The 26,488-nt window shown below is 46.7% G+C and overlaps 2 protein-coding genes and 1 long non-coding RNA gene across 4 annotated transcripts in view; 1 reads left to right on the plus strand and 2 right to left on the minus strand.

The window, feature by feature from the left end:
• The window catches only part of SLC7A5 (solute carrier family 7 member 5), a 32,435-nt gene extending 25,660 nt beyond the window's left edge, over window positions 1-6,775 (minus strand). The window contains exon 1 of the mRNA NM_001030579.3: window positions 6,123-6,775. Coding sequence (NP_001025750.3) covers window positions 6,123-6,717 — 595 coding nt within the window. The 5' untranslated portion in view covers window positions 6,718-6,775. The remainder of the gene's footprint in view (window positions 1-6,122) is intronic.
• A 63-nt stretch (window positions 6,776-6,838) lies between these two features.
• Window positions 6,839-8,263, plus strand: LOC107054327. The gene is made up of 3 exons (XR_005863051.1): window positions 6,839-6,979; window positions 7,222-7,496; window positions 7,793-8,263. It is a non-coding gene; the product is annotated as an uncharacterized LOC107054327 (long non-coding RNA).
• A 1,267-nt stretch (window positions 8,264-9,530) lies between these two features.
• Window positions 9,531-25,043, minus strand: CA5A (carbonic anhydrase 5A). 2 transcript variants are annotated; one of them, XM_414195.8, is made up of 7 exons: window positions 24,787-25,043; window positions 19,112-19,309; window positions 16,612-16,730; window positions 15,105-15,200; window positions 14,887-14,949; window positions 14,166-14,321; window positions 9,531-13,052 (listed from the first exon to the last, which is right to left on the minus strand). In XM_414195.8, the coding sequence occupies exons 1-7, from the start codon at window positions 24,917-24,919 to the stop codon at window positions 12,873-12,875; spliced, it is 945 nt and encodes a 314-aa protein (XP_414195.3). In that variant the 5' UTR covers window positions 24,920-25,043; the 3' UTR covers window positions 9,531-12,872. The 2 variants fall into 2 exon arrangements, with proteins under 2 accessions (XP_414195.3, XP_004944340.1); XM_004944283.5 differs by lacking the exon at window positions 24,787-25,043 and adding an exon at window positions 19,832-20,003.
• Between the last annotated feature and the right edge of the window lie 1,445 nt (window positions 25,044-26,488).

The following is a 26,488-nucleotide window of genomic DNA, read 5'->3' on the forward strand; positions in this document are numbered from 1 at the left end:
ATCACTACCTTAACTATTCACCGTGGCAAAAAGAACTCCTCACCTTATATCCCAGTGGCTGTGAGGACACGGAGCCTCCCAGCAGCCTCAGGTATCTATTTCTAGCAGCACAAGCCAACACGAGGCATACGTACAAGGGCATAGACAGAAAACGATAAGGGAAACTTCAACCTGATAGATACGGAGTGAAGCCCTGTGCCCTGCATAGCAGCAAACAGAAGAGACAGAAGGAAAACCTCTACTGCTATTTCTCCAAGGACAAGTCCTTGGAGAAACCTAACAGCCACTGCAATCAGTCCATAGTAGGGAAAGGGTTGGACTTGGAAGGGGACCCCTAAAGGCCATCTAACTCTAAGGACTCTATGAGCGTAAGGAGCATTTGGCACCAGAGGAAACGCATCTATATTAAAACTGACCTGCAGTACTGCATACATCTCTGCAGGAGTTTCCAGCTTCCTTTACACTTTTCTTGCCAGAGGATCGAGGTGTGAGCACATCAGCAAGTAAGAGGTGAGAAGAGAGGGCAAAGGCTGCTGCTCCCACTACTGGAGGTGAAAAGTGGGATCCCTCCCAGAGCCACTGCCCCGATGCAATCACAAACCCTGCGTGTCTCCAAGAAATGGCCCCTCCTGCCAGCTTCAGCCAACCAAGGGAACACACAGTGGGGCAGGGGGGCTGCTATCAGAACACAGGTTGGATGCAGAATGAAGACAAAGAAGAGGAAAGAGGCACCCATACACCAGAGGGAGGAAGAGGAGGGTTACCAACAACACGTGTGTGATGGTACCACCTCCAAACAGGGTGGGAAGGAATAGAACCACCACCATCCTGGATACAAAAAAACGCTCTCACTTCAGTTCCTGCTGCACGGAACAACTAAAAGAAGGGCTGCAAAGCTGCTGTCACAGCTCCCAGCTGGCTCTCCGTTCCAGGAAGCCCCTGGTGCTGTATCAGGCTCACAGCAGGCACCCACAGAAGTGAGCATTTCACCACGTATCACAGCTCCCAGAAGCAGCTCTACCTGCAGATCTCCAGAGTGCTGTAAGATAAAAATTAACAAGCACTTACTTGCCTTATTGCCCTCCAAGAGCTGTGCAGGGCAGTGAGGCAGCCCCGTGGAGCCCCACGGATCTATCAGCATCCCTACCAGACCTGCTAAAGGTGGACTCTTACCTGGCCCACGGTTATGCTATGCTCACACAGAAGCACCTTCCCTTGGCCACCTCTGACACCGCGCTGCGAGGCTGCTGGGGTGCCTGAAATACTCTGCCACGTTGCTTTGAATTAGACTGATCACAGGGAGCTCCTCTGGAAAAAAAAAAACCTTCCCAATTTGTTCATGTTAGGAGAGCAAGACTCGGAAGGATCTCAGTGGTAACATAAATCATTCACATACAATAAAATTTAATGGGACATTTGCTGTAGGAGCCAAGAGGGGGATGCCAAGAAACGCAGGAGCTGCTTGCTGTGTTACAAGAGTGCTCCAACCCTCATCCATTTCAGGAGGGCCCTGCGAGTGTCAGAAGCTGTTTTCATTAATGCTACTCTCTCTAATTAAATGCAGACTGAAGAAAGCAATCTCTGCCTTGCAGCATTAGCCGTGCAGCAGGGATTCTGCAAAGACCCCTTCCTTCCAACCTGATCAAACAGGTCCGTATTTGCAGATGCAGCTTAGTTACTTAATCCACCTTTCTGGAAGAGGAAGAAAAGAAGCCTTCAAAACTTCACAACCCGCTCAGCACGGCGGGGCGATCCCATGCTGCAGAATAAACCTACCTTGAGCAGACAAGGTGCACTCTGTGCTTGCTTTGCTCGCCGGATCATACCCGATGAGCTCAAAATCTGCCCACAGCTTCACTTTAAACAACCGGCCAAACAGACACGAAGATATCAGCACCAGATAAAAGACATCCTGCTTGCAACACGTGCAGCCACCGAGCATGGACTATAATTTGGCAGGCATTCAAGGCAGACGCTCGTGCACTTTTGTCAACCACTGGATTCGATGCCATTCTCCTCCTGCAACTCACAGCACGCCCAGGGCAGTGGCAGGCACTTCCACACAGCACGTGCTATGGGCACCACTCAGCTCTGCACGGACTGCTCCTCATTCTTCTTAGGTCGTTCATAACAAAAGAGATGAATGTGTGATGATGCTCCCGGAATCCCACGCCTGCAGCAGTGCCCGGAATAATATTTTAGAAGCAGCAAAGGAGGTCTAAAGAACTTGGAATGAAGATTAAAACACCGTGGCTACGGCAGGAGCAGATACAGCCACAGCAACACCGGGGCCTTTAGTGCCAGATTAGCATATATAATTGACAAGCAATAGAGGGTTACAGAAGCTAACAGTCAAATCAGCCATTTGATATTGAAGGGTAAAAATCAGATGCAACTGGCAGCTTCTTCAGGCTTCTGGGGAGCACAGGACACTGCCAAGAAATAAGTGAATTATAGAACTATCTGTTGTGCAGCACTTGGGTGGGAGGGCAGGCCGGGTGTATGCAGGAAGGACAGCTTAGGACATGTGAAACACCAGTCAAAAACCAGTTCACGCCTGGAAGTACCATTATCCCACCTCCCTCCTCTACAGGGAATTTAATGCATGACACTTGAAAGACCTACCAGATGTAGGAAGCCTTCAGATGAACAGCTGGAAATAGAAAACATGCACGTTATCTATATACCGCATCCTGGGCTGCGCCCTGTAATTTCTAATGATGTTTTTCATAAGATTCATCAGCTGTAATCTATGAAATGTAACAAGTGCAGCCAACTGTAGGCACAAATCCGAGCCACGGGCACCGTAAGACACCAGAGACGTGCATCCAGATGGATGCTGTTCCACACCATTATCCAGACTACCACCTGGACACTGCTTCAACAGAGGAACTACCAAAGAAGTAGAATGGATTCCCATGTAACCACACGCACACCTGATGGCACGTGGAGCAGGCTCCTTAGCTGCCCAAGTCCTTTTGCCATATAGAATACTGATACTACAACGTAGATGTCATCAACAATGAGAAGTCAGGACATGGTAACCGTTACTCCACCCTCTGTAAAAGGGGTAACATCTATGATTTATCAGCCCTAGAAGTATCAGATGCCCAATCTTATACACTAAACGACGCGCAGTTTATATGGCCACAAGCTACATCAGTGACCTACTGGCTAAAACCCACTGCCCACAGATCCTTACAGCTAGAGAGCACGAGCTGCTGTGCAGTGAATGTAAAATAACCCACACTGATGATGAACGGCTTGACCCATCTTACTACAGGAAGGCTTCCCACTAATGGATTCTTGCACTTATTTGGCAACCTTAACAAGCATTCATAACATCTTGTGGAGTAACTCCTGCATACCAGCTGCAGATTACAACCCTGATTGCAGAAAGTATCTATTTGAAGTTAAAATCTGCCTACCACCCACTTGGTTTCCTTCAGGAGGAACCAAGTTCCCTATTCCAACTCTTTTTTTTCTTCCTTTCAAGACCATGATTTAGTCAGACCACCTTAACGCCCAGGAATTCAATTGCTGTTCTTCATGCTGGCAAATACCCAACAACACAGAACTCATTCAACCCCTCAACACCAGTAACGGTGTGAAGTCGAAGCAATTAACTCCACATTTCTCCTCTTACAGAAACCATGCCCTCAATTGCATTTTACCTCGAGACACGAGCTTTGCAAAGAATGCAGCTGGTGCTGTTCCGGAGGTTGAGTGTTGGCTGCTTAGTAAGCCAACCGTGCAGGGCCCAAATCCCCTTGGTTCCTTCCCAAATCGCTCTTTCCCTCTTTGAGATAACCCAAACCATTCTGCCACTCTATGACTAACACATGCTGTAGAGTACGTGCCCAAATAGGTCACTTCTCCTACCCCAGAGCTCCTGGAAAAACAAACACAGAGTCACTGGCCATGGGTGTTTGGAACAGCCCCGTAACAAAGTGCCTTGAAAGCGCATTGAAGCTTTGTGTAACTCCCTCAGCCCTTGGACCAGATTTTCTTCATTTATTGTTCCCACCTCATGATGTGGTTTTGGCACCAGGCAGCAGGAAAGCCAACTCCAGAAAACAAAGTTACAGAGACCTGACTTGCTGAAGGCGATGCACGATGAATTAACCTTGCAAAGCAGTGGAGACAAAGATTAAAGCGTAAACAGAATGCTAACCAGGGGTGGTGGGGAGGAGGGTTTAAAGAAGAAACACATGGAAATGATGCAGATTTATAGGACTAGCAACTCTTCCCTGGGTCTTTCAATGTAAAGCTTAAAGAATAAATTCTACTGTGGGAAAACTAATGGCTAACGTGAGGATATGGCAGACACTTGTAGTACTTATCAGAGAAGCAAAGGCAGGAAGGAGACCTGGCGTCAAGATTCATGATGCAATCCATCCCATGGATGAAGACATCTTGCCATGGGCAAGACTGCGTTACCCCCATATCTATTTTCTGATCAGCAAAATGGGAACACAAACACCTGAGCCCAAATCCTCCAGCAAAGCTCCTGCAGATGAAAAGGCAGGTACTGGTAAAGACACAAAGACTCCGTCAGCTCAGTATGTCCTTGCACTGCACAACTTTGACATGAAACAGTAAGAAGGTCTATGCAATCAGCTCCCTAACGCCGTTGGCATCTCAGCAAACGAATAAGGTGAACACCAAGTGCATGCACAACCCTCTTCAGTGTATTAAAGAAAAAGTTGCATGCGATCAAGAAAGATGTAAAAGCAGATTTTACCCCAAGGTGCAAGAATCCAATCAGCAAAACTATTTTCTAAGCCTGCTACATCTTTATTAGATGGGTGACTGTATTTTTGTTAATAGACACACTCCATTTTGTTAATGGCTTGGAAGGAAAGCCCATATATCCATCCAGTTGCCTTGACATGCTGAGAAACATATCCAGGGAGTAAGTTTCAGTCTTGACCCAAAAATGCACAGTTTGCTGCCCTGCCTGCTTCTTATTTTATCTGCTAGCAAGGAATATCAAGTATGCATCAAAGACATGGCCAGCTTGTGTATGAAGGTGTTTATGGATAACATATTGTCCCATAATGATTGCAACTTGTGAATGCCTGCGATCCTCGGAGGTGAAGGAATCTAACACAGCCTCCCCTTGGATGGCACAGAGCCCTCCCCACAGCCTCAAAGCTACAAAGCATGCAACTCCGGGCACCAAATAAATGCTTTATACAGCACTCACCAAAAGGTAGTATCTATGGGAATGCACAGCCTTACAATGGCACGGGAACTATCAATGGAGCAGGATGCTAATGGGCTAGGAAATGAGGAAAGGAAGGCAGAAAATGCTCCTGTCCTTCTGAAATGGGGAATCTGAATGGGGTGACTTCGCAGTCACAGAGGAAAGAAAAATGAGGCTCCACTGATGACGCCAGAGCTCAAAAAGCAGAGAAAAGAGGATTACAGCAGCATCTGCCATAGCAGAATCACTGGTGACCCAAAATGCATCATGGCACGCTGAACTCCTTGGAGAGGCGAGTTCTCATGAGAAATAACAGCTGCCAGCCAAAACATGGCAAAAAAAAAAGAACAACCCAATACCTAAAAACTACAGACCCAAAGCCTCGTTCTCAAGCATGGAAGCAGAGCAGAGAAACGACTTAAAAGCGGTGCTGAAAACAGCTGGGCAGGGCAGCACCGCGTTCAGCACCAACCGCCCGAGACAGAAAGCTGCCCGTGATGGACATCAGCTGTGACGGACAGAGGGCTGCCCAGCAGTGCCCAATGAATGGCAGTCCCAGCCCCGTGCTGCTGCGGGGCCACAGAAATCCCACTGCAGCGCACAGACAGAACGCACGTTGCATTCACGGCACGCTGCTCTGCTGCAGTTCTGACAATGGTAAGGGTTCCCCAGCCCAGAATGCCAAATGGGGACTTATTTTCTGCATGGGTTGTTGGGGATGGGGTCTTCTACTCGTATTGTTAAAAAAAAAAGAAAAAAATGAATTGAAAATCAGCCTGCACCGCATGGCCAAGGAGAAAAGGGAGCAGCCCCCGGCATGGGGAAGGCAGAGGAAGATGGTAGCCGGGAGCCACGTGGGGCAGCGGGAGCCTGCAGGAACAGGGGAGAGCGCGGGGGTTCTGCGGCTACTTACGGACACAGAGGCAGGCCACCAGCTTGGCAGCCTCGTCAGGCACCGGGCAGCTGGGGAAGATGGGCTTCAGCAGGTAGGTGGCGAAAACCAGAGCGACGATGTACTGCGAGGAGGGTCGGATGATGAGCAGCTCTATCCAGAGCTTGAGGAAGGCGGGCAGGGAGCCGTACACCTCCAGCATGTAGGCATAGTCCCCGCCGGACTTGGTGATGGTGGTGCCCAGCTCGGCGTAGCACAGAGCGCCCACGATGGAGAAGGCCCCGCAGACGGCCCACACCACCAACGACAGCCCCGGCGAGCCGGCCTCCCGCAGCACCCCGGTGGGGGTGACGAAGATGCCGGAGCCGATGATGGTCCCCACGATGATGGCCACGCCGTTGATCAGCGTGATGGAGCGCTGCAAGGCCACCCCCTCGCCTTCAGCGGCGGCGGCGGTGGGAGAAGGCGTGCGGGCGCAGCCGTTCTCCTGCGCCCCTCCAGCCGCCTCCAGCATCTTCTCCATCGCCTGCTTCTCCTCCTCCTGCGCCATGGAGGAGGCCGAGCCCGCCGGGCTCCTCTTCTTCACCGCGCTGCTGCCGCCGCCGCTGCCCGACATTGTGGCGGGGAGCGGAGCGGGGCGCGGAGCGGAGCGGGGCGGGCGCAGCCGGGCGCTCGGCTGCCACCATGCAGCCGCCCCTTTTGTTCCGTCGGCGGTGGGCGGCGTGCGGGGAGCGCCTCCCGGTGAGGCGGGGAGATGCCCGCAGAGGGGCCGGGCTCCTCACGGGTGGGGGGGGACGAGGAGGAGGACGGAGAGGCGGTTGCAGCCCCGCACGGTGCTACCCCGGGAAAGCGCCGAGCTCCGCACCCTCCGCCCTAAGGTGGGCGATGGGGAAAGCAAGCCGGCAAAGCGGTGCCCCCGTTCAGCCCTCGTTGGCTCCTCGAAGCCCGCAGGGCAGCCGGCCAGGCAGGGAGTTGTGTTACCCGACTCAGGCTGGGCTGTTACACAGCAGAACATGGCGGGGGGGAGGGGGGACACCTTGAATTCTGCAAAACCCACATCACCCAAATCCCACAGCCTCGTCTGATCTCAGGGTGCTCACTGTGCTTTTCTACATACCAGGTCTGACTCAAATACAGGCCACGCTGCAGCTGCTGTGCTGCCTGCATTTCTGCAGAGGCACTGCTGAAATCTGCCCTCGTTTCTTACACTGAAAAGATACATTCACAACAACAATTCCTGCCAACCTGGCAAGCAAGCAGGCAGAACAAGCAGTTACCATCACACTGCCTCAGCAAAGGCACAGGATCTGCATCCAAGGAGACTTACTTGGCAACTTCACAACAGAGCCAGAGGAGCCAGTCCTGGAGCAAATCCTTGTCTTTGCAGGACAGGAGGTGAGTTTGGCACCCAGGAGCCCACACTTGGCAATGAGCATCCTCACTGTGAGAGGGAAGCAGTACCTCAGAGGATCCGTGTCCCAGCTGCAGGGTAGCAGGCATCACACATGAAGTCACATCCAGGCTCCAAAACCAAGGCTCAGCGCGCCTTCATCCCCAAACCATGCTCCTCCACGCAGCTCCAAACAGCTCCAGGCACTGGGGTGGGTCAGGGGGTTTCTGGAAGATACCTTCGAGAGAAGTCAGGTCTTCCTTTCTGGGGGCAAGCTGTAACGTTCGACTCACATTTTCAGGTCGCTCGCACTGGACAGTGACATTGGGACTCCCTTGAGGCAGCCGAGGAACGCCGGGCTCAGTCCAGCAGCATCGGCAGAGCTTGTCAGACCGTGACACCTAGTGGCTGCGAGCCACAGCAACGCTCAGACCTCAAACCGCCGCGCTCAGTTTCTATCAGCATCCATACTAAGCAAGCATCAATTTCCAGTAGCTTTCCAAGGAGTGGGACCATCTTTCCCTCCCTGCACCCAGCTCTTCCAAAAAGCAACTTCTAAACAGGATGGCCACTGAGAATTTGCAGACCTCAAGCTCGGTTTTGTCACCAATGCCATTTGGAAACGCTGGGCTCAAGAAGCAGCTGGGCAATAGCACCACTGCCCCACCTCAGGTCACCCCCATAGATGGCTGCGTTGCAAACTAACCTGAGTTAATTCTGCAGCTGTTTCTCCATTTGTGCTGGAAAAAAAAACCTGTGCAGTTGCAGCGTTGAGGTGTGTCCGTAGGGTGTCTTCTGTCCTCAAAGCACTTCACAGCTGGTTACGTGTGATTATCAGCTCTGAGCACGAACTCTCCAGGCCCCCAAGTTGTCCTGCAGAACCTCTGAGGGCAGTCTGATTGCACAGCCACTTCTCCCTACGTTAACACTGAGGCATTTCAATTTTATCACATCAAAAAGAAAGGCCGAACAAGACAAATAATCACCAGTATCAGAAGTAAATTGGCCACTTGTTAGAATTAATGCATGTCTTGCAGCTGCCTTGATCGAAATAAGAGAGCCCACTGGGACCAAGTAAACCATTTCTCCAGCAAACAGCTCAGGTAGCGTATATATAGTATAGCTATCTATCTATATACATACATACATACACACACACACAATAAGACCTCCTAAGCTTCTTTGTTGGGCAAAGTGGAATGAATGGGTGGTAGCTTCTGGAATCCTTAAGCAGCAACAATAGAGCTGGACCTGGTATTATTCTCAGCCTTTTGTCCCACTGAAATGGCTTACCTGTCTGGAAAGCCCCCTGAGATGGAAGGCATGGCCTGCAACCACTCAGTGAGGTCAAATCCCTTAACCAGGAATAGTCTCCTACTGCTCCACCAAAAGGAGAGGGCGCTTGTTTGAATAACCTCAGCGTAGCACAACATACCTATATGACACCCAGGCCCTAAGCCTGGCTACGATGGGTCAACTAGATGAATTCGTGTCTGGTTATTAGCCAACTGTTATTGGTGAAAGCAATTTATTTCAATTAAAGCTTTTTCCTTCCTGATTATTCAATAAGATTCATGCTGCCCTAACAGAAGAAGCACTGCAGAATCACTACGTGTGGAACTCCTTGCGAGCTGCACCACACATCACATCATTCAGGTTTACCAACACTAATTACCCAACAGAGAAAGGAACTCAGCTGACCGCTCTTAGCTCGAGTTTAACACTAAACATGAAACAAGGCAGGTTGGAACTTCAAACCTGGGATCTCCTTGGAGGCAGCGTGCTGCATCTATCCCAATGGAGCAGATAAGTGGACACCCATCAGCACGGCTGCAACACAGAGGTCATTGTCCTTTCATTCCAATTACAATGCAGCCCAGCAGAGCCTTTCCCAGATGGAAGCATCAAAGGCCAGCTGACATCTGATCATATCCCACTCATAATGAACTGAGTCGTTCTGAAGGATGAATTATTTTCTTGATAGAGAACCTCCTCTCTAACTTGGAGAGCTAAACTGCACAATGAAGTACAGACACGGGTTGCTGTGCTTTTTTATTGCATGGTCGCACACGAGTTTAACAGCTAAAAAATACAGCAGCTAGAAGTTTCTTTACATCAAAATTGAAGAGAAATGTCTGTATGCTGAGTATAAAAGGCACTTCTGGTTATGTATGTTGTCCACAAAGGCAATCATGTCAGTGGTTAGGCACATAACTTGTGTTACAGCACGCGTTTGGGAACTTCTACCCCCACTTCATTAAACCATCCCCAAAATGAGTTCCACTACAACATTCCATTCATAGCGCTGACTGCCACAGGAATGGCTCTCAGAACAGTATTCATTAACAGAAGCAATGAGGTGCAAGGACAAACAATGTCTGTTCTGCCCCTTCTCTATTGTACCGTCTAAAAGAGCCTCAAAATCCCTACGCAGACACCTTCCAAATACAGTTTAAGTCAGTTGTGCAAAGTCATTACAGACATTAACTAAATTAGCTGAGAAACCAAACAAAAAACTTAAAAAAAAAAAAAAACAAGCAAAAAAGACCCACTTTCATTTCCAGCCTGTTAATTTCAACCAGAGCCTGCCCTGCAACTGGGATGCCATTGGAACCAGAGATGCTAAGACACTGACATGGAGACGCAGCAGGTATCCTGAAAGCAGCACAACTGTAATAGCAAATCCCTGTAAACCTTGCTTGTTTTAGCACACTCCAGTTAATTTCTTCTCTTCTGACCCTGTTTACACACGTATGTGTATATATCTGTGTATTCACACATATATATGAAACTCAGCACTGAAACTGAAATAGATTTTATGTCAGGATGCTTAGATGCAACTTGATGTAGAAGATACAACACTAACAGCACGGCAATCCCCTAAGAACAAAACGTGTATTGTGTATTTGCATATGCAGGGAAGCAACGTTAGCTGGTGAAATGAGCTCGGTGGATCAGAGGCACACAAAACCTCAGGGTAAGTTACCAAGGCAACTAAAATACTCTGAGCAATTGCATAAAGCTTTTCTACAGGCCCATTCACTTAGGGTAGCAAGAGTTTGCTTGTTTTAAAGGACTTCAATAACCACGGGAAGATATTTCCTAACCAGAGCTTATACAACAATTCAGAGATGCTGCCTTAACTTGCAGCTGTAAGGAGGTTATTTTCCCATTGCTCTTTTCAGCTGGTAATTCAAACTGACCCAAATTAAGCCAAGTTGTTCCCTCTGTAACCCTAACAGCCTTCTTCCATCGGTAAAGCAAACAGTTGGCTTCTCCCTGATCTCACAGAGCCTATTTCAGTCCTCTTTGCCATACCCATGTCCATACTTAAGGCAGCAGTTTTAGATACTTTGGTTGATGCCTCCATCCAGCTTAGTTCCACTGAGCCACCTGCATTGCTAAGTGCAAAGACAACATTATGATGACTGTATTACAGGGTTTTCCCTAATTGCTAACGATGGAAAGCAAGTTCCACAATGAAGATTGAGTGCGCTCAGGCACAAAGTAAAAGAAATCTCTTCCTATTGCCAGACCTGCTGACGTCCCTTTCAAAATGATTTTCAGGACCTGCCATTCTCTGGCAAAACTATCACTGAGGTGGCTCTGCAGAGTAGAAATGTAACAAAATCTGGCAAAGTCATGCATGGTATAATTCAACTGAGCTGTAAGGGCTTGGGAAGGGATGAAACCAAAAGATACGTACTGCCACTTGGAATGGATTATAAAGATGTATATACATCACACAGGGAGCAGAAGCCTATGGAGCTTCTCTTAGATTTCCTGCATAGTCACCCTAATATTAAGCAGCCACATTAGCAGAGAAAGGCACAACTGCTGAAATGTAACAGACGTCTGAGGTAGAGCTATTAAGGAAGCAAAGGCACAGATTTAATTGGCTAGGCAAAAATATTCAGATTGATTTAAAATTATTAGGGTCACGCTATAAAGGGTTAAAGTGCTTTTAAAGTGAACACTTGGAATGGGAAAGCATTGGTTCCAAAGATGTGAATTTGTCACTGACAAGTTGGTCTCCTGGCATCATTAGTACTGAACGACACCAGCAACCACTGACTGCTCAATGGCAGGAGAGGATCCAGGAATGCATCCTCCAAAAATATACATGAAATACAATCAATCAAGATTGGGCAGCCTGGTCTAGTATTGGATATGGATGTTGGCAGCCCTGCATGCAGCAGGGGAGGGTTGGAGCTTCACGATCCTTGAGACCCCTTCCAACCCAAGCCATTCTATGACTCCATGAAGATCGCTGCATGAGTATACAACCAGAACTGCTCCCCATCAGAAAATGAGCTCACACTGTATGCATGTTCATGCACATGCACACTGTTAAGTACAGCAAAGCATAAGAAATCAATCAGGAAGGTGCATCAGAGAAAGTTATAGCTAATAGCATACTTCAGAGGTAGGCACTGCTTGTGGCAATTGGACCATAACTTCAGCATAAGCTCCACAGCTGGGAGCTTCAGCAGTTTTGCCTGGTCCACAACTGAGTTCCAACCACCACTGGTCTTTGTTACCATAAGGTGCTGTATAGAACAACGTGGTCCCCTGTAACCATGAGGGTGGGTAACTCTCAAGAATAGAAGTTCAGCTGAAGACAAAACATGGGGATGATTGCACTGGTGCTCTAGAAATTGCTGGGGAAAAAAAACCCACTGCGTTTTGTCCACACTCATCTACTACTCTATCAGGTTTCAAAACCAAGAGCTGTCTGCAAATCCCATTCTACATTCCCTGTAAGGTTTTGGAAAGCCCTCTGGTTTGCAGTATAGGTAAGGCAGACATACTGTGGCATCCATTATAAACATGGCTCACACAGGCAATGCTTTTTTCTTTCCTTCTCTTCTCATCATCCCATGTGCCATTTGCTGTTGTTTTGAAAAAAGGACGAAGTTGAAACATATCTCTGCATGTGTGACTGCAGAAGACAGTTCTAGCCCCAAACCTCCAAAGAAATCCCACAAAGGACCTTAATAGACTTCACCTCTTCACACCTCCTGCTTGTTAACATGTTGGGACTATGAACTGAAGCAAATCGCTGGAGGAGTTTTGAAGATACGCAGAGCAACTCAGAAGACAGAAAGAGGAAAGATCTCCTGCCCTACTTTCCCTTTACTTTCCCTCTCAGAATAGTTCCTTATTAATCCCTGCTTTTAAGTGAGCAATTTGTTAAGAGTTTGTATAAAAAAACCAAACTGAAATACACACAGCCTCTCTACTGAAGCTCAATTGACTCTTAGAACTGAAACTAGCTGTCCGTGAAAGTGCATGGCATAAACATCCTGCAAAAAGGAGAAATCATTACAGAGTAAAGTAAACCCAGTTACTACAATCTGGACTGATGTTCCATGGGCCATCTACGGTCTGATCTGCTGAGCATGGTCTGAGTACTGTGCTTCAATATCCAAGAGCTGCCTGATCTGGAAGGATGAGCGGACGGTTCTGTTCATTAGTGGCTGAAGAGGGCGAAAGTTGTCCACCATCCTCTTCTCTTCCTCACCATCTGAAGTAAAGAGCAGCATCCGAAATGCCTCCAGCTGAGAATGAGAAACGGCCAGTTTAGCTCCTGGAGTTCCAACCCCTTCCTGGAATTCTGTTTTCTTAAGCAGACATTCACAGGCTGACACTCAAAGAAAAAAAAAGCAATCCCAACCTGCAACCATCTACATGGCTTTTGTCCTCGATGGTTTGTAACTGGGAACTGAAGTGTGCAGCAGATCGGGTTTTTAGTCCTCACAAAGGGCATAGCAGTGCTAAGTAAATAAGACTTTCTAGGCCATGAAAGAATGAATGAAGAACCAAGAAAATGTCCAAAAGCTTGAACTGCAATCAAAGTATGCATTCAGTATTTGCTTTCTTACAGTCTACAGTTCTTCCCATTCTGTTCCTCTACGTGAACTAAAGTATTAAGATTCTGTACATGCCTATTCTTCACCATTAATATTTGCTTCATTTGCCTTTCCAGATGGCCCAGCTGCATGCAGAAGTTCTATTAAGACTCAGTACTTTGTCCAGTTCTGATCAGCTCTCCCGACCATTTTTCACTCGTCCCTGTATCTATTTCATACCAAGGAGTAACGTCACACTGTACAACAAAGTACTACAACTATAAGCAGTAAAGAGCATGAAATAAGTCAGGGCTGGGGGTCAGCAGACTGCCAACACGGGTACTCTATCTTCAGCCATGGGAATGGCATGTGAAGGACTCAGAGCCACCATCCCTCAGAGCCTGCCCAGGGGGAGGAACAGCCCTTACGGGTTCTGCAAGATTTCTGTGCAAGTGAACACACTATCAGGTATATGTACAAAAGGTCACAGTTCAGAACATCACAAAAACTGCCCCTTCTTCTCCCTCCCTCCCATGGAAAGGAGGACAGGAGAGGAAAAGTTATGCAGTGTTCTGGTAAATAACCTTGCAAGCTTTCAGGGCATGGTTTCCAGAGATCAGGATGAAGCTCTACATGGGGAGCTGGAGAAACACCTTTAGCTGCTTACTGCTGAGGTCTTCAGCCTTCCAGCACTATCTGTGGTTAAGATCAGGATACCCCAAAACAAATACTGGGTGTGAAGCAGCTGCCTCTGTGCTTCTTTCCCTCCACTGCAGCAGGCAGGCAAACAGGTGTGGTATTAAATATCAGCCAGAGACTTACCTGATTCTCATCGACCTCTATTGGCTGCTTCTTAATAATCCACGTGACTGATTCAGTAAGTGGGGGAGTGGTCAAAGAGCCCGCATACGTCCAGTAATCAGGGCATGGAGGTAACAGGCAGGAGGGGTCAAAGACATCAAACTCAATAACGGTGTCCTAAAACCCAGAAAGAACTCATTTTAAAGCTTGCAATTTGAGAGGGGGAAAAAAACCCAATGTTTAAAGAGATCTTAACAATGAGATGAAATACTGCATACGTTTGCAGATATCAAATTGTGCTTCATTAGTAAGAATCTACATAAAGTAGTAGCTTAAAATCTCAAAATTGCCCGAGATCATTAAGGTGGGTTTGAGGTAGAAGCTGCTATTGAGCAGACACAAGAAGAGCATGCAAAGGAACAGCAGACTGCAGCAAGTGAGATAGCAGTCATCATGGAGGAACTCATTTTCTATGCACGTATTTTACCCTCTTTTAAGGGGATACAATCTCCAGAGCATCATTTCTTCTTCTCATCATTTGGAAAGCCTGAAGCGTGTACAATTCTCCTTTAAATGCAGCATTATTTCTGCAATATAGTCAATAATTTACTCTCCGTGCCAATCAGACCCCTTACTGACACTTAACATTGATCAGAACTTTGCTACGCCCAAAGCATTATTCCTGTTGAACGACTGTTGGCTGTGCTGAATGATAACTGGTGGGATAGGTAAAACCACTGACCTTGTGTTTAATTGCTGGCAAAGCATCCACCAACGTCTGCAGCCCTTCGTGATGTGCTCCTAGCTACAAAAGATGAGTAAAAAGGACTATTAAGCCAACATCCCACCTATCTACCTTATCAGCTTTCAGACAAACAGAAAGCCATCTAGAGGTATTTTGCACTAAAAGTGCTTTACCAAAATACAACTGAATCATTAGAGCTTGTTACACTGAAGTACCTTCAAAAACACTCCAATTACAGCCAAGCCATCACCTTCCATCACAGCTTCTTCAAAAGTTGGGTACACCACAGCATTCCAATGTACTAAATGCAGCTGAAACATGAATCAACGAGACATCAACACACACAGCAATGGTAGCAAGAAGCTTGACTTCTCATCTTCATTGCCTTTGGCTCTTTGCAATGCTGCAGTGAGCTACCACGGAAATCAGAGGCCACAGAACCAAAGCACTGTTGGAAGATGCTGTTCTGATAAGGAACTGAGTCCTGCATGTAACACAGACTTCCTCAGTGCTGCTGACAGCCTAATGCTTGCGTTCTCCTGAGGGGCTTTGCATATAACAGCCAGCCTACAGCAGTCCGAGCACTTAGTCACAGCCTTGCTGCTAATAAGCATCTCACAAAGCTGACTGACATCATTATGAACACATTAACAGGAGAGACGAAAAAACAAAATCACATTTCAAATGCTCCATTTCTGGTGTATAATTATGTTTACTGCTGTTTTACCACTCGCCCTGAGCAACTTCATCTGTATTTTTCCCCCTTGGCCCCATCCTCTTTACTGACTCGCTGCCCCACTACTCAACTAATTAGGGGAATTTTGCTACTTTAGTGATTTCATAAGGATTAAAAACAGAAAATAAAGCAATCATGATAACCACTGCATCTCCAGAGAAATAGGAAACATACCAACTTCTTTCTTTTATGTTAATAATTGGAAATAACTTCACAACGTTAGCCAGGACTGCAGGCCCACGTGTGCATGGGAGTTACTGTATACAGGTTGAGTACTACCAGATCTTGAGTCACAGATATGTGCATGAAAATTGAACAGTCTTCCATTTTCTCTTTATGCATTGAGAAAACAATATTTGGTACACTTTTAGTTTCTAATGGGTAGTAATAACAAACAAGGTGCTTTGAAAGCATTAAGGATTGGGAGATCTGGAGGCACACTGGGCAGCAGCTGAGATGTACTGCACGCCCTGCACTCCCAAGGAAAGAGATCCCACATGAACTCAGTTCACTGAAGCTCAGGAGTGCAGCACTTTTTAAAGACAAACAGAAGTGAGTTGGTAAATTTTACCATCAGCTGGAAGCTGTGTGTTTGTTATGCCAGGACAAACGTCTGCTCAGACTGTTACAGAGTCTCTTCTTGGTCTCTCTTCCCCCTTTACAAGGAGGACAGACATGGGATTTGTGCCACTTCCTCCTGACAGAGCTGGAATAGCAATGATACTTTACTGCCTGCCATTGGGTTGCCCAGCAGCCCCCACTGCAGGCATTCAGGGAGAAGAAAACATCACTGAAACTTTCAGGCAGGAGTCAGTGCTTACTTCAACCCTGCATCCTCCTTCAGAAAACACAGTCAATATGAACTTACTCATAAATAAGCTGCTTTTTTTTTTCCTTTTTAAACAAATACAGCACTTTCTAGCAAGCATGACAGTTCACACAGCCCAAGCCTCTGCTATCTGCACTGTTCAGGTTTTTCCTCATACCTCTGCTGGGTAGAATTTACTGTCAACTGTGTGTTCTGATCCCCACTCGTTGATGGCTCCCCAGTGGAAATGGAACTGCTTCAATCTGTACTGGTTTTCCAAGGGACCTCCAACGATTACTAAAAAAAGCAAAACAAGACATCGACCTTAACAAGCATGATTTGGAATTGTCCAGACAAACAGCACAGATTTACCCGAAGAAAAGTCAGCTGGAGCAAGTAACTGACTTAACTGACTTGAATTCAAGAAAGATGATGAAGATGAAAAGGCGGTCATCCAGAGAGAGGCAGTAAGAAAGCTCACAAAGATTCACCCAGAGCTTTCAGTCTTGGAAATGAAACAGAAGAGACCTTTGAAAGCCGTGATGCACTGTGAATACCCAGCCTCAAAAAGGCCAGCACCCCTCTAACTGACTGTCTCCATCTCATGCTTGCCTCTATGTTACGAGCACTGTTTCCTGTGTGTATTTCCTGCACATTTCTTCACTGCCCTTTGGCAGCTCCCCTCTACCTCATCAGTTCCCGCAGGAGAAGAAAAACCACTCTGCTATTCACTGAACTGCAGCAAACAATTACACTGTTTGGGAACGTGTCCTCAACAGGTAGCAGGCTATGGATGTATAAATGAAAGACAAATTAAAAGCAACACACAGCTAAAATTAGTAGGCTAAAATCACTGATGAGTTTCTTAGTGCGTCTCCATCGTAAGCTCTCTCCTCATTAATGGAATAGCAGTTTGTACTGGAAAAACAGGTGGCTTCTTCATTACATAGGAAAGCCCTGAAATGAATAAGGGCAAGACCGTTTCCTGGGTGAACAGCTGTAAACAATAAAAACAAGCAGACAAAAACCCACATTGCTTATCAGCCTCCTCCCAAATATCAACCAATTCTTCATTCCCAGGAAGGCTGTGAAATCCTGCTAGGAGCTCCAGCATCTCTCATGGTAAACAGTCACCTCAAGGATTAATGTCTCTAATCCAGCAGGTTCAGATTTGTGCAGGGTCCTCCTGTGTTCCCCTCCAAAACAAGCTGCATAACTGACATGAATCACACGTTTCTCAATATCCCTGACCAACCACCACCACCAGCTCACCTACCCTTATGAAATACCCTTTTTAAATAACAATATGGTTGGGTAAACTGAGTTTTTAGAAGGAATGGTCAACAGGAAGTCTGTAAGTTGGTAGCAATCTCTTGATTTTAAATCACTCGACTCTACTGAGCGTATGAAAAGAATGGCTGCTCAGGTCAGAGTGCTCATTCCTAACAAATTGCTGGAATGCTTAATTGGATTCTGCATGCAGACTCCTGCTTATACTAAAACAAAAGGAACACAAGCACCTGCTCCATATGGTAGCAGCTCAATGCTGTTCAATTCTTTACAAGCATATTGAGATAAGTATGTGTAATGCTATGATGCAATGGGAAGCACAGCGATGATAGCAGGGTAGCAAAGCCCTAGGCTACAGCAGGTGAGGATAAGCCCAAATGCAGCAGTCATAAACACAGAAACAAAGGAAAGAAGCTGCTTACCCTTATGAGGCCCCAGGTACACAGAGATCTCTAGAGAGATACCCTCACCCACGTTGCCAACCCTTAAATGAGCTCTGGGAAGGGGTGGATCCTGGCTCCAGCCCTTCTGGTCACTCATTGCACACAGCTGAGCTCCCTGGGTTGGCCCTGCCTTCCCACCAGGTGCTCCATCACTGCTTCAGGCTGTGACTTAGCATTGCCACTACAGTATGTATGCTTTCCAACTGGAAGTAATTCTGCCACTGATTACTTCAGATGCATTAAGTGTATCTGTTTACATTGCAGAAGAGAAGCAGTAGTTATTATAGTTTAATGATAAAACCTTAAAGGTAATTAGATACATCCACACATGACTGAAGATTGACCCACATAAGCAAAGCTGTACTATTAAGAGACCTCATGAAAAGGCAGGGCATTAAGGCTCAGGAAGCAAAAATAAGTCTCACCCTACAACAGAGAGCATGCATACAACGGTCATGTTAATGCTAAAAGTGGTAACAGTGAGCCCCAGATACAACTTCTGTAATTACAATTCCCATCACTGAAAATCTGTGTTTAGATGAAGCATTTACCACGTACTCCTTTTCAGCATTTACACTGTTATTCAGCGTGAGCTTTTCACAGTATGCAACTATTTCTCCACTCTAAGCACTAACAACACATTAAGTAGATCTTCCATAGAATGGCCTGGGTTGAAAAGGACCACAGTGATCATCTATTTCAACCCCCTGCTATGTGCAGGGTCGCCAACCAGCAGCCCAGGCTGCCCAGAGCCACATCCAGCCTGGCCTTGAATGCCTGCAGGGATGGGGCATCCACAGCCTCCTTGGGCAACCTGTTCAGTGCGTCACCACCCTCTGCGTGAAAAACTTCCTCCTAACATCCAACCTAAACCTCCCCTGTCTCAGTTTAAAACCATTCCCCCTTGTCCTATCGCTGTCCACCCTCGTAAACAGCTTTGCTTACTCGATCTATCAGCAGAATCATCAAACTCCACCAGGAAGGAATACCCGTTGTTCCAGATGTGAAGACACGTCGCTGGGTCGTAGCTGATCTTCAGAGGCTTCAGGACGGGGTCGTAGACGCTGTCCCTCCACTGGATGTTGATAGGAGACTGCCGAGTGCCCCCGGGAATGGTAAGTGGGCTCTGCCAAAGGGGATGCACTGGAAGGCAATGGAGGGAGTTTGGCTCTGATGCACAATTACAGAACTAATTACGGCCTAAAAGACTTTAGAACTTCCTGGCAACAAAAGGTGTGTCGAAATATTGGCTGCGAAGGATAATTTAAGTCAGCGGGTGCACAGGAAAGGAAAACAGTTAATCACAATCACAAACAAAAACAAGACTGCACCCAAAGGATGCCACTTGTGTGAGTCAGAGCTACGCAGGGAAGGGCAGCAGTCTGAGTCACAGCTGCGGGGAAGCTCCCATGCACTGCAAAACGCCCATCAAAGGAGCCGTTAGAAAACAGTTAGAAAAACTGCTTTCTAAATGGATTTTAAAGTAGCTCCGCTTTGTGGCTTTGCCAGCGCCTCCCCGCAGCTTCCTCCGCACACCTCCGTCCGACGGCAGCAGCCGCAGGATGAGCCCTCCCCGGGCAGATGCGCTCTGTGCAACTGCCACCCCTCACCGCGGAGCTCTGAGATCTCCGAACCCACCGCACCGCGTCCCGCAGCGGCACTCACGGGCGTTCCGCAGGCGGTACGAGCAGCAGGCGCCCAGGCTGCACCGCCGCGCTCCCCTCCACGAGGCAGCGGCCGCGGCCCGGCGCAGCAGCAGCAGCGGCAGCATCGCGCAGCGCCCCGCCGACCACCGCGCTGCCCCGCCCGCCGCCATGGCGCCCTACGGGGCGGGAGCGCTGAGGGCGGTGCTGCGGTCCCAACCGCCTCCACGGGCTGCCATCCTGCGGCTGCGTTAAGGGGCATCTCCCGACGGGTGATTTCTCGTCCGTTTCTTGCAGCCGGGCTGATTCACGCTCGATATCGCCTCGGATACCTAGCTGGGCTCAGGGCTGGTTTACAGCATTGCAAGTCTCCGCTGCATCCGCAATGTACCAACGCCTGAAGGCTCCCGAGTCGAAATGCGGCGAGCCATTTGCTTCCCGTGGCTGCCCAGCCTCGGGATGGGTCACCGTGAGGTGCACAGACAGCACGGGATCTCCCGTGGATGTCAGGATTTTATTACACCACAATCTCCTTTTACTTCCCCTCTCCTCAATACACCTTCCTTTAAGTACAGTCACTTCTTTTAGTGCTGGGATTCAATTGCAAATCCAACGAATGCTTGCTTTGAATTCTCCCTTTTGGGAAGGGGGTCAACTCTGAAAGGGTAGACAACAGCAGGACAAGGGGAGATGGTTTGAAGTTGAAGATTTAGGTGGGATATAAGGGGGAAGTTCTTTACTACGAGTGGTGAGGTGATGAACAGCTGCCCAGAGAGGCTGCGGGTGCCCCATTTCCTTCTCAAGGCACTGCTTCTCTTTGCCTTGGAAACTGCAGAACACAAGAACCGGCTGCAAAAGGAAACATAAGCCCTAAACTTTGTTCCCAGCATTCAGCAAGAATGGCCCAAACCATTTCTTTCTGGACCATTTCAGTAGCAGAACTTCTCCATGCCCACGTCCCAATTAGAGGTGCTTTTGTCCAGGCAGGCAAAGCTCTCACACAGCAATCAGAGGAGAACGACAGCTATGAGAATCCCAACAGCTTGGTTCTTCTGTTTTTTAATGTTTAACCTTTCTGGACCATCTAGAGGGTCTCAGTTATGCCCTCTGTTGTTCCTGAACTGTGTTTTCTACCCAAGAGGAACCTGGCAACTGGCCCAAGTGGTAACTGAAAGTGATACAGTACCAACGTGGGGAGCAAATAAAAACCTTACTTAATAGATCAGTTTTCAGATGGGCCAATTAAGAGATACTGTGAGGATTAAGTAACCATGCAGTCTGCACATTGACCTCACGTATACCTCATTTATGATCGCTGAGGATGGGTCTAGGTTATTATTTTCCCTTTGTTATGGGCAGATCCATGGTCCTGTCAGAACCGTGATGGTAAACGCTGTAATAGAACAGCGATGATGTCTTGCAAGTTACCCATAAAGAAAGACCCATTAGAAGTAATTTGGGTTTTGTTTTCTTTGAAACCTTCCAGACAGACACAGTGGTGCTTCATTTAGTTCTATAGCACTGATAGGCACTGCTCTGTTTTCTCAGTTGAGGTGGATAGAATGGCACCGTGGCTCTATACTTCAAGTTGTTCTCTGTAATTCATTGCAGCTATGGATGCTTCAGCAGATCTATGTGGACTAATTGTTAGAAAGTTCAATTAGCGCTGATGTATCATCAGGAGTTTCAGGGTGTGAGTAAGGATCCAAACTGAAATACAGGTTGCATATAGTAAGATGATGTTTGTTATTTATAACAGTTCTCAAGAAAACATCTTGAAGGCAACAGTTGTATGGTAAAAAAAAAAAAAACTCCAGAATCAATTCAGTTAAATGAAAGGGTTCACTGCCAGTTTGCACTAACAGAAGCTTGATTTAAAGAGACAAAACTTTTTTTCATGGTTTGCCAAATGTAGAATAGCTTACAGTTATCTGAGATCTCCTTAATCATAGAATGGCTTGGGTTGGAAGGGACCTCAAGGATCACGAAGCTCCAACCTCCCTGCTGCAGGCAGGGCCACCAACCTCCCCATTTCATACCAGCCCAGGCTGCCCCATCCAACCCGGCCTTGAACACCTCCAGGGATGGACGGGGCATCCACAGCCTCTCTGGGCAGCTGTTCCAGCACCTCACCACTCTCAGAGTAAAGAACTTCCCCCTGACATCCAACCTAAATCTTCCCTCCTTCCACTCCAAACCATTTCCCCTTGTCCTGCTGTTATCTACCCTTTCAAAGAGTTAAAGTATTCTGGGGGGAGGGAGCAAAAAGTTGCCATATAAGGGATACAAAATCAGAAGAAAAAGGACAAAAATGAGTTTAGATAGCTGTCCAGTAAAAATGAGGGGTATCACAGAACCATAGAATCGCTCAGGTTGGAAAAGACCTTCAATATCATCATGTCCAACTACAAGCCGTGAGTCGGCTTCAGTGGATTTCAGTCTTTACGGTTTTAATCATTAAATACTAAAATAAAAGACCTGTTGAATAAAGCCCTTTGTTTCCATAGGGCCTTTTGAACAAGCTTCACCCCGCTCTGAAGTAAAACAAGGAGGACAGGGCTGTGGGAGCAGTTAGGAAACCGCACCCATTTGAAAGAAATATGGTTGTTGCTTTTTTTTTTCTTACATTGTGCTTTCCATAGCAACTCATTCGGAATCAGAAAAATAAACATATAAACTTTAAAGGACCGTGGCTCTGCTTCAGCCACTTGGATTGAATGCTGGAGAGGAAATCCAAGATAGGTCGATTTCTTTGAGGCTTTTTAGTATGAATCAAGATTTTGGACGATAACGGCACTGGTTGGCTGTGGTCCATCATGACAAGGTGTTGAAAGTTCTGCTGAATTGATGTCAGAGTTGGACTGTGATGTAGGCCAGTTTATTGATAAACAGCCCAATGCTTTTTATCAAACGGATGCAACTGACAGAGCACTCTTAAGCTCAACAGGAAAGCAGCAGCAGATTGTGAAATGCTGAGCTTTTTTCTCTGCTTCCAGAATGTTTGGCAGAGATAGGAGCCTGGATGAGAAGGCAGTGGCTGAGGCTGAGTCCAGATAAGAAGGTAATTTCAGTTGGCAAGGTAAAGTAAATAGGGGCTTTATCTTTGCTGTATAAAAACATTTGCTAGAATTATGCACGCGGGTTTAGCAACGCTGCACAGAAAGGGCTTCAGCTGTCTCATGGACAGTTTGTGTACAGTCACTGCAGTTGTATGCGCCGTCCTGGAGATGGCACACCTGGATCACACTGCTGTACTTGGACAATTACAGAAAGCAGAAGGAAAAGACCCTGCTTCTCTTCCTCACTAGAAATTCTGACATATATCCTATGATTGTTTCTTCACTGCTTCCTCAATGAATTGCAGAAAATTCATTGGGAATTCATTCACTGGGAACCCAGAGAAAGGCACTGGGAAGCACCAGTCTCTGAATGGTTGAATCTGTGTTGTCATAGCAAAAGTCTGAGCAACACCACCCAGCTTAACAAGAGACTGCTTCTGTGAATGGGAATGGTGCAAAGGGAGAGGTAAAAGATGAACTTCAGGATAACAGTGAAATGAGAAAGATCAGCTTTACATTGAAGACAGTACTACATAGTCTACTCTTTGCCAAGCTTCGAAATATGGACCATTTCTTTGATCAGGTCTTTGTCACTGATCTGACTGCTTGTGCTATTAGCAGAGTTTAATTGAATGTGCACTTTGCTTTCAATGCATGTCATGTATGTGGTCTAGCCACCAGATGGAGGAACACACAGGCTGGCTTATTCAGAGCTAGTGTCTATTCCCTGACAGCCAAAACCAACCATTCCAATGATGGTATTTTTCTGAATCAGTTTGTTTTGGCATTTCCTGCGTGGATGTCATGGAATAGAGAAAGATTTCAGTAATAAACAGCATCTGTCTTAAACTGAAGAGGAACGTGAGCAAAACCAGATAGTATCTGTAGTTAGTTTAATAGCAGAGTGGCCTTGGGATGAAACGGCCTCGTATGATCTCTTCCAGGAATGTCTTTTAGCATGAAGTGAGCTTTGGTTTCTCAGTGCAGCTTCCAATGGACAAGTGCCCACAGGAAAAAACATGGCATCCTTTAGCTCCCTATTGGGTTCCTATGGACCGTGGATAACCCCCAAACCATTAGCACATCTCAGATCTCAGCCTTTCTGTGCTTTGCCTTCTGACTCCACCAAACGATTCCAAGTCATTAAAAAAAAAAAAAATAGATGAGAATCACATTGTGGTTTTCAAGGACAGATACAACTGTTCCTGGAGAAAAGTTAACAAGCTAAATGCACTGAGAGAGAAAAAAAATACTGGAAACAAAGGGACTTGGTAGATGTAAGAAGTTATTCTTTACTATTGCTCCAGCTGACTTTATGTTCACTTGAGCAAGCAGGCAATCTCTGGCTGGCCTCAATACAAATCCAACTTAGATAAGTTTATCATCATTTTAAACAACCAAATCTTTGGCATTTTTCAGTTAATGCTACATTGCACCTAAGGAAGTCATTTATTATAGGTCTCCCATACACAGGCTTTGTGGTTAGGATTTCTATTAGGCCTCATTTTCAACGTGTAACACTGTAGTGTCTGTTGAATTCAAAGCCATTCAGAATCCAATGTGTAAATCCAGATTTTATTATAACTAGTTAAAGCCTTGCACGACGAACCTAAGTGTTGTAAAGTCTGCTTCTTCACTGTAGTTACAAGCTAAAATCACAAACAACCCAGTAACACTGCTAGAGCAGAAATAACAGCATTTCAATCCAGCACATGGGAAGCAATCAGGCAGTTTGGCAAGGTATTTCTGCATTAGTTCCACTCCTATTCACTTCTTTCCTTAACCTTTCAATGACATTCTAAAAAATTCCCATTTTTTTTTTTTGCTAGCCAACAAACACGAGCATCAGCTACATCTGCAGCCTTTGCACCACTACGTGCAGGTATCCAGCAGTATTTTAATGACATGAAATACTTACGTGCATCATTCCTGTTTTTGGGAGTGCAGGTGGCCAAGCTGCAGCTTCGTGCTGGCACTGCAGGTGAACTCCAGGCACTTTTCAACTGCTTGAATAAACGTCCCAGGCCATTTGTCTTTATGCTATTCATCATTAGCTCCTTAGCACTCGAAACCTTCCGTTAGCCTGAGGAACTTTCCGGAACGCAGCAACCTATCAACGTGAAAGGAGAAAAAAAAGTGCTGTGGGCATAACAGCTTCAAGGGATCTCCAGACCTGTTTATAAAAGGAATTGAGAGCACCCTTTCTTGGCTGGAGAGAGAGCAAACCAAATAGTTAATTTTCAACTTGTCCCTCTTCTGGCTTTTCTCATTGGTTCTAATTTCATTGGAGGCTGGGCTAGTTGATGATTATTTGTGTGCTTTCCAGGCTTTCTCTCATGTGGCTCCAAGAACACTGAGGGGTTACAGAAACCACTCTTTCATATGCAAGAAGAGGTTTCTTATCACTTCTTCATGCATGCATTCTTAGATTACTGATAGCTAGCCATTGCTGCTGTTGATAGCTGTGATCCTGAGCAGTGATGACTGCCCAAGCTGAGGAATTCACAGAGGTTTGTAGATAGATGAGGTTTGCTCAGAGCACGAGATGGAGCAGATCCCTGCAGAAAAACATTTCAACTCTGAGCACATAATACAGTACTGTGGCAACCCCAAGGTGGGGAATTTGTTCTTCTGAACGATAAGGGGCCTCATAAGGTGGATCATTTCACGTACACTAAGAACACACCTATGAAACATCACTCAAACCTCGCTTTGGCCAAGCTGAAGCATTCCTCCAATGGGGACAACAGGGATCTCTGACTTGTTTCTTAGGGACGAAAGCATAAGAAGAGCTTACTCCATTATTTCTACATGCAGTTTCAATAACCTTTCCTTCCTGATACGAAAGACCTGCATTTTATGGCCTCCCTTTTGCTTTCTTTGGGATGCATCTGTCATTGTACTGCTCTTTCTAGCACAGCTGTAGCCCCTTACAAACAGCTTCTCAGAACTGTATTTTCCCACTCAAACCAAGTCATTCTCCAAAGACTTTTCACAGTGTCGCAGGTTATATTCAGCTCTACGGTAATAAGATGGAAAGATATCTGAAGAGGATTCCAAGGCATGTCAGAGAAGGAGAAGCAGCTCTCACCAAAGGCAGAGGAATGGGGAGCCCAGCACCATTGGGATCCTCACCAGCAGAGTGCCATCCTGCAGGCACTGAGCAGAGCTGGCATCGATAAGAAGGCCCACTAGGAGCTCAAAACACAACAAGCAGAAAACCAGGTCCAAGGTCCAAGCAGGGAGCGTAGACAGGAATAAAAAGAGACAGGGCCAAAGCCACGCAATGACACGGGTCCAAAGTTCTTCTTAATGACAGGGCCAAAGGCAAACCTAAAAATAAGTGCCCCAAAAGCAAAGCTCAAAGAGCTCAAGCCTGAGTTTAAATGGGCTCCTGGGCCACGGCTGGAGGATGGTGGAGGCTCCAGGTGAACCTCGTCAAGGTGATCAGGACTTCTTATTGACCTCAGGGTTCTGGCAACGCATAGGTCTCGTCTTTACCTAACAAATAGTGGCATTTTATATTAGAAACATATTTAATTGGTGATGTATTTATTAAATACATGCACATCCGTTATCTCTTACTGCAGATTGTGTAAGTGCAAGGCTTGGGGAATCCT

Source organism: Gallus gallus, chromosome 11 (genome assembly GCF_016699485.2).
Source record: "Gallus gallus isolate bGalGal1 chromosome 11, bGalGal1.mat.broiler.GRCg7b, whole genome shotgun sequence".
Classification (NCBI taxonomy): Eukaryota; Metazoa; Chordata; class Aves; order Galliformes; family Phasianidae; genus Gallus; species Gallus gallus.

Coding starts and splice junctions, on each gene's coding strand:
- CA5A (XM_004944283.5), bottom strand. CDS start 19,982: ATGGCGGCGGGCGGGGCAGCGCGGTGGTCGGCGGGGCGCTGCGCGATG. Junction 16,731..19,111: donor TGATTCTGCTGATAGATCGA/GTAAGCAAAGCT, acceptor TGCTTTTTTTAG/TAATCGTTGGAGGTCCCTTG. Junction 13,053..14,165: donor TAGAGGTCGATGAGAATCAG/GTAAGTCTCTGG, acceptor TCTCATTCTCAG/CTGGAGGCATTTCGGATGCT.